Here is a 7,891-nt window from a genome sequence, read left to right as displayed (position 1 = left end):
GCTTTCACACTTTGTCTTAAAGGAACTACTTGGCTGGAACAGTAAGTCTTACAGCTGTTTCTCAGGCTGTACTTCGCAGGAACCTACTTACCTACAAGCCGCCTTCCTGTTTGCTTCTCACTTTCAAAACAGCCAGGTGACCTGTTCTGCTGTGATTGTTATGTTGCATCTTAGGAGGAAATGCACCCAAAACCACATCATCCTCCTCTTTATTCTGCAGCCTCCTGTTTTTCTGCAAGCCCCCTCCCCCCCCAACCATCCTGTTTGACCTGGAACCTCTCCCGGCTCCTGTTTACCAAGAAACAGGCAAGATGGTAGGTTCAGGTTTTCCTTCCCTCCGTATCAGCATTTCCTGAAATGAGATGGGGGAGACCAGAGCGGCACTGTAACCTTCAGTGCACTCCAGACTGCAGTGAAACCTTCCCCTTGTGTGTGACGGGATTTGGGTTTCTGGTGCACTGGGTAACGGTGCCTCTGCATTTGGCTTCGATCTTTGTGTGTCTTTGTGCTTTGGGTCCCTATCTTGAACTTGGCTGGATTGTGTGTCTTAAAAGACATCCGTTGTGAGTCTCTCTGCTTACTCCCCTCTTCGAATGCTGTGTCCTCACTTACTCTACGTTGTTTGTACTGATTTTTTCCATTTCTCTTAGATCAATGTTGTTTTCTTTTTCTTTCTTTTTCCCTCCCCCACGTTGGTTTGGCAAACAATTCAATTCGATTTCTTATTATGCATTCCAGCCCCAACAAAAATATATGGTTATCACCCCTTTATTTATTTATGTTTTTTTTCTTTTTGGGTCACACCTGGCAACGCATAAGGGTTACTCCTGGCTCTGCTCATGAATTACTCCTGGCGGTGCTTAGGGGACCCTACGGGATGCTGGGAATCGAACCCGGGTCGGCTGAGTGCAAGGCAAATGCCCTACCTGCTGTGCTATTGCTCCAGCCCCACCACCCCTTTATTTCTTCTTTGAATTTCAAGAACCCTAATGCATTTTTATTCCCATCACCCCTTCCCGATAGGTTTTGGTCTCAACTTTTCATAACACTTAAATTTGTCATGATCATTCTTTTATGCAGTCATTTCCTGTATATATGGAACTCCATTCTCAACAATTTCTTTGCTTATTTATTCTTCTGGCATTTTATTTTCCCCCCATTTCTTTCTATTTTTTTCTTTATTGAAGCACCATGAGCTACACTTACAAAGCTTTCATGTTTGAGTTTGAGTCCTAGAGTGATCGAATACCCATCCCTCCGCCAGTGTACATTTTCCACCACCAATATCCCCAGTATACCCTCCCCCCACCCCTTGTCCCACCCCTCCCCCCTTGCCTCTATGGCAGACAATTTCCCTCTTACTGTTTCTCTACCTATGGGTGTTATGGTTTGCCATACAGATCATGAGAAGTCTTCTGGCATTTTCTTTCTAGGTTTAGTTTCCTTCTTCCTGAAATGTTCTCTCTAGTAGTTCTTCTAAAAGGGACTTAACGTTAAGGACACAAGTCTAATTTCTCTCCACCTCTATGGATCATTTAACGAGGCATTAAAACACTCTGACTTCATCTCTTCTTGTCTTTCTTCCAGACTCTCCCTGTCTGCATGTTTATGCCAAGGGAAGTGTGTATGTGGCCTGTGTGTGTGTGTGTGTGTGTGTGTGTGTGTGACACACGCTCATGCAGAAGTGTTGAGATATTAATGTCTGCAGGGGCAGCCCTGACCAAGGACTGGAGGATAGTTTCTGGATCTGTCCCCTGCTCCCTTAACCCCTGTCTTTCCCCACATGGCCACTGGCTTAATAAATATCTATTATTACTGTTTCCCCTTCTCCATATCACATCCCTACTTTCCTACCAGTGTTTCCTGTTCTCCCAAAATGATCTACATTAACATTTCAAGTCTGTTCTGGGGTCATTTAAACAAAGGCTCTGTCTTGGACATCCATGAAGATAAGCATTCCTCAACACTTCTTTTTGGATCTTCTTACTCTATGATATTTCTTTCCAGGGCTCTCATTTCTTCCTCGCCTTGTGTCTTGGAAGAATTTCCTCAGATCAATCTTACAGCAATTTTTTTTTCCTTCTCTGCAGAAATGTCTGGTATTTGTTTGTGTTTGGAATCTTCAGTGGGCATGCTTTCTATTTTCCATTTTCTGAACGTTCTTTTCCAAGTCACTTTGTTTATTTCTCGGTTTGTCTCATACTTTTACATTAAAAATTTTATTTATTTATTATGACTGGGAGGACACACCCAGCAGTGCTGGGGGAACTTGCTTTGAGCACTCCTGGCTCTGTACTCAGGAATCACTCCTTGCAGGCTCAGGGGACCCCATATGGGATGCTGGGGATCAGGCCTGGGTCAGCCTTGTAGGCAAACGCTCTCCCTGCTGTTCTATCTCTCCAGCCCCATTTTATATTTTGTTTTAATTCCTGCTCTTTAACCTTGTATAATAGGGAAATTTTTTTGTTGTTGTTTTTTCAGTTCCACCTCTGATTTTTTTGTTTTGTTTTGTTTTGTTTTTTCGGCCACACCCGGTGATAGTCAGGGGTTCCTCCTGGCTCTGCACTCAGGAGTTACTCCTGGTGGTGCTTGGGGGACCATATGGGATGCTAGAAATAGAACCCAGGCAAACACCCTACCCACTGTGCTATCACCCCAGCCCCACTCTGATTTACTTTATTCTTATTCTTTTGGCCTGTTCAACAGTGCTCGGGGACCATGTGGTGCCCAGGACCAAACCTGAATTTCCTGCATGTAGAACATGTGCTCCAGCCCTTTGAGTCATCTCTCTGGCCCCTGGTCACTTCATTATTTGAAGTTCTTGGAGAAATTTGATCCTGCGATTAGTTGAGACTGTTGATTCTTGCTCACGGTGGGTTGTTTAGTCAAGAGAATAAAATATATGATTTTTGCCTGCATCCTTTGGTTTCAAAGTGAGTTAGAAGAAGGTTATCTTTTTTTAGAGAGATCTGTGTGGGTTTCTTCCAGGGCCCTTAAATTGGTCTATGAGTAACTTCTGAAAATCTTTAAAACATGAGAGTTGTTGGACTGTGTGATAATGTCAGTGGGAATATAGGCCATGAATACAGGGAATATAGGCCTATTCTCCATCTTGAGAAAGACTCAATTTCCAGTACCTCAACAGAGAGAGTCGTGCATTTCGTAGCTTCTGCGTGGACAGCTAGGTCCTTTTTCTTGCTCATATTTGAAAGCTATTTTCTTTCGAAGATACCAATTGTTCAGGGTCCTTATTCCAGCTCCCTGCAGGTCCAACGTTGGAGTTACTGTTTCTTAGATGGGCCTCAAGCTTGGGGGTTTCCGGCCTGGCTGGCCCACATTTCTGCACAGCATCCCACTCATTTGGGTCCTGAAGCCTTCTAAGTCTTTGGCTCCTTCACACACTTTCCTCTAAGAAACCTTTTCTGTCTCCATTTTAGCAGATTATTCATAACAAGCAATACAAAATAAATTATTTCGGTTCCGCTTTGGGGGTAGGACTGGAGCTATAGCACAGCAGTAGGGCATTTGCCTTGCATGCGGCTGACCCTGGTTTGATTCCTCTGCCCCTCTCGGAGAGCCTGGCAAGCTACCGAGAGTCTCGCCCGCATGGCAGAGCCTGGAAAGCTACCCGTGGCGTATTCAATGTGCCAAAAAACAGTAACAAACAAGTGTCACAATGGAGACAATGGAAAGTGTGACTGGTGCCCGCTCGAGCAAATCGACGAGCAGTGGGATGACAGTGACAGTGACAGTGTGTATAGTCGTATATTTTGTATGTGGTGTGCATGCAGGTATGTATATTGCATGTCTGTATATTATGGTAGGGTATGTGTATTATGAGTGCTGTATTATGATGTGTATCATATGTGGCATCATGCATGTATGTGTAGCCTGTGATTTGGTTGTACGGGTATTATGAGTGGTGTGTGTCTATAGCCATGTGTATTGTATTTGATCTCCAGGTACATATGTACCCACAGATGTGTGTGCATGTGAGTATGTGTAAGGTCAAGAGAACTGAGGGTCCCTGAGGTGAGTGAGAGTCTTGGGGGGGTATTAGAGTTAAACTCCCTCACTCCTGATTTCACAAAGACCTACTTGGGCCCAGGTCACTCACTCACCTTTAACTTGCTCACGAACTCTGGCCTACAACCCAGATGGACTCTTTTCGTGGGAGCCAGCACCGACTCATTCATACCTAGCGGGACAGGAAACCCCAGTTCTCTCCTTCCTCCCGACGCAGCCGCTCGCTTGGCCCTCAGAGAGGTCTTTTCCCGCCTGGCCCCGGCAGCCGGATCCAACAGCTCTGCCGTCAGCGCTGAGTTCCTTTCCAGTTCTGTCCCGGCCCAGCCCGCCAGGGCTCAGCCACATTCTGGGCCACCCCAGTCCCTGGGGAGGACCGAGGGTGGGTGCAGGGGCGTGGGGGCATCAGGAGGGCAAGGCGGCTTGTGATGGCAGCCCCTCGGCCTCGTCCGTCTGTCCGTCCGTTGGGCCCCTTATCGGCTCAGAGGTCTCTCTAATACCATTTCCGCCCATTGTTTCCTCTGCTAATGAAGAGGTGGCCGGGCCCCCTGTCGAGGCAGCTCACAGCTATTGTGGTGGGAAAAGGGGGGGGGCACGGACGTCACCACTCAGCCTTTATCTCCCCCGGCAGCTCCCGCTCGCCCAGACAAGCCCAGCCGGCCCCGTTGGGAGAGAATGGCCTAAGGCCGGGAGCACCTTCTGCAGGTGGCTGACCCCCTGGGACTTGGGACACCCCCCGTGGCCTCCAAGCTGGAGAAGGTATGACTTCTGGGGAGAAGGGAGGGTCCCGTAATGGGCGGGGGAGATCAGGAGAGAAGCCCCCCACCCTGAGAAGTTGGGCTTCTTCTTCTTTGAGATCAGGAGATTTTGTCTTGGAGGTGCTTCAAAGTCTGTTCCCGCTTCATACCCCTTCCCCCACGGGCTTCTGGGCTCCTTTTTTTTTTTTCTTTTTTTGGTCACACCTGGTGATGCACAGGGGTTACTCCTGGCTCATGCACTCAGGAATGACTCCTGGCGGTGCTCAGGGGACCATATGGGATGCTGGGAATCGAACCCGGGTCGGCCGCGTGCAAGGCAAACGCCCTCCCCGCAGTGCTATCGCTCCAGCCCCATTCTGGGGTCCTTCTATTTGCTTCTGTTCCTGCCCCCATTTTACTAGCCAGGAACATTTGACGGGCATTAAGGTTAGCCCCAGGGCCTGGGTCTCTTCCAGAAACAGCCTGGTAACCCCACAGACTGGGAGGCTGCTGAGGGCGGAGGGTGTCTGTATGGAGACCGAGCCTTGGTGGCATCGGACAGCCGAGGGGGGTCCCTTCCACAAATATCTAACAGGTTGGGGACTTCCTCTGCTGCTCGGGGAGATGCAGACGCAGGTGGCAGGAGTCTCCCCGCTGTCTGTCAGGGGAAAGACACTGCCTCTTCTGGAACAATCTTTTCCAGAGTGAGAGCTCTGAGCTACTCAGCATGTGCTCCCTGCCCTGGCCAGGCTCAAGTGTGTGTGTGTGTGTGTGTGTGTGTGTGTGTGTGTGTGTGTGTGTGCGCGTGCGTGTACATGTGCACGTGCATGTGTGCACTGTGTCTATGTCTGTAGGGGATAGCCACACCCTGGAGAACACCGCCTGGAACAGGGTTGCTAGATTCCCGTCCTTCTGCCAGGCCAGGTCAGGAAACACTGCCTGGGCATCTCCTGGGCCCTGTGCTGGGGAGAGGAGAGGGTCCCTGTCACCCAGGATGGGTGTAGGATTGGGAAACACCCAAAGCCAGGCTTCCCGGGCGTCTTTCCCATCTGGGTACTCCTGGTGGGAAACAACGCCCAAGACAGCGCCCACTCCCCTCCCCACGGTGGTGCCCACGGGCAGGCGTGGGGGAGATGTAGGCTCTGACCTACTGCAGGAGGAGGGAGGACGATGGAGGGGCAGGGAGGCGGGCTGAGGTTTCGGGGAGCATGGCTTTCTCCTCGGTCCAGGCTCTGGCATGCTCTTCAGTCCTGGGGCCTCCATAGCATCGATGGATGCTCCTGGCCTGTTTGTAGTTTGGAGGAGAAGGACCCACCAGGGTCCAGCTTCAAGCCCCACTTTGGCCACACCTGCTGGCCAGTAGCACCTCGGGTCTCACTCCCGGTCTCACTCAGTGCGGCTCCTTCTCTGCAGATGATTCCCGGCAGAATCACGCGGGTGCTGCTTGTCCTGGCCGTCACCTTGCCAGGTAGGTGCCTTCCCCTCTTGACTCCCACCCAGGGCCTTCTGAAGACCCCCTTCTAGGAAGCAGCAGAGGGTTGGTAGCTTAGCTGAGTGTGCAACCCCGAGTTTAAGCCCTGGGTGCTGGGTCTGCAGAGTTCCTGGGTGGCTTGGAAACAAAACAAAGCATGTGTATTCCTTAATCTAATTTGTTCCAAAAACACTGAATTCTAAGCAGATCAGCCAGCGTGCTGATGTTCCTTCCTGTTGTGAAGGTTCCACCGAGCACCTGGGCCCTAACCCTGTTCTCCAGAGCAGGCACCTATTAACGCCCGTCCAGGACCACGCAGAGTGGATGGACCAGAATAGTCAGGTTTAGGGTGTTTTTGGTGAAGGGTGATCTGGGGGAGCCACCCATGGTCCCGATGAAGGCACCGAGGGTCAGGAGGGAAACGTGAACTTCCTGGGTCCTGGCCGGTCTCTGTGAATGTTCGAAACAGCCTTCCTTCCCTCGCCGAGATGCTGAGACAGCGGGTGGGCAAGGGACACTTTTTGGCCTCAATATGTAAATTACTCAAGTCAGTGGCTTCTGTCCTGTGGCCTAAGTTGGTCTGGGGCAAAAGGGACATTTGTTAGAACCCCTGCATCCAGGTAAGTTCTGTGTCAGGAGGCCCTGAAAATTGAAGAATTTATTGTTATGGTTCCCACCTCCAACTCTCTCTCTCTCTCTCTCTCTTTCTCTCTCTCTCTCTGTGTGTGTGTGTGTGTGTGTGTGTGTGTGTGTGTGTGTGTGTGTCTCGGTCTCTCTTTCTCGGTCTCTCTCAGAGTGAGGGTAGCAGGAGTATCTCTGGGTTTAGCATACAGGACCCAAGAGGGTTTAGCATCACATAATAGATTCCATAGGTCTGGCATACTGGCTGATCTATTTAGATTTCAATCTGTTTTTAAATAAATTAGATTAATGAATAAAGATGTTTATCAGGATTTGTCTGGGGGTTTTCAGTGCTCAGGGCTCACTCCTGGCTCTGTACTGGGATCGCTCCTGGCAGGGCTCCGAGGATCTTACGTGATGCCAGGGATTGAACCCCAGTCGGCCTGTGTGTAAGTCAGGCTCTACCTGCTGTATTATCGCTCTGGCCCTGAGAGTCTATTTTACTTGGAGAAAGCTTAAAATCCTCACGATAAGCTAGGTGAAACCATATACATATTATACATATCGATAAAAAAATGCAGTCACTGGAAATTACATTTTAGATGGATGCACAGTAGTGGCAACTCAGATCTTGCAATAGCTCCAGAAGTAAACAGCCGATAGTTTGCCCAGGCTGACTGCAAATTTTCAAAACCTCTGTAGTTGTGGCATGTGATGAGACAGAATGGGAAGGCAAGCAAAAATACAAACTCTAGTTGTTAATAATACAAATAATTGTTTTAATTTTTTTATTAAATCATGGGGAGATAAAGTTACAAAGTTGTCCATGATCGGGTTTCAGTCATACAATGTTCCAACACCCGTCCCTTCACCAGTGCACATTTCCTATCACCAGTGTCCCCAGTTTCCCTCCTTCCACACCCCACCCCCAACCAGCCTCTATGGCAGTCACGTTTCTTCTCTCTCCTCTCTCTCTCTCTCTTCTCTCGCTTTCCCTTTGGGCATTATGATACAAATAATTTTTATTATTATTTATATA

The 7,891-nt window shown here is 49.2% G+C and overlaps 1 protein-coding gene across 1 annotated transcript in view; it reads left to right on the top strand.

Moving 5' to 3' along the window:
- The first annotated feature begins 3,938 nt into the window (after positions 1–3,938).
- Positions 3,939–7,891, top strand: part of VWF (von Willebrand factor) — a 172,446-nt gene continuing 168,493 nt past the window's right edge. Inside the window, 3 exon segments of the mRNA XM_055143591.1 lie at positions 3,939–3,962; positions 4,729–4,782; positions 6,174–6,228. Of these exon segments, the coding sequence (XP_054999566.1) occupies positions 3,939–3,962; positions 4,729–4,782; positions 6,174–6,228 (133 nt within the window).

This window comes from Sorex araneus, chromosome 6 (assembly GCF_027595985.1).
Source record: "Sorex araneus isolate mSorAra2 chromosome 6, mSorAra2.pri, whole genome shotgun sequence".
NCBI lineage: Eukaryota > Metazoa > Chordata > Mammalia > Eulipotyphla > Soricidae > Sorex > Sorex araneus.
This window is presented reverse-complemented; position numbering and strand designations above follow the sequence as displayed.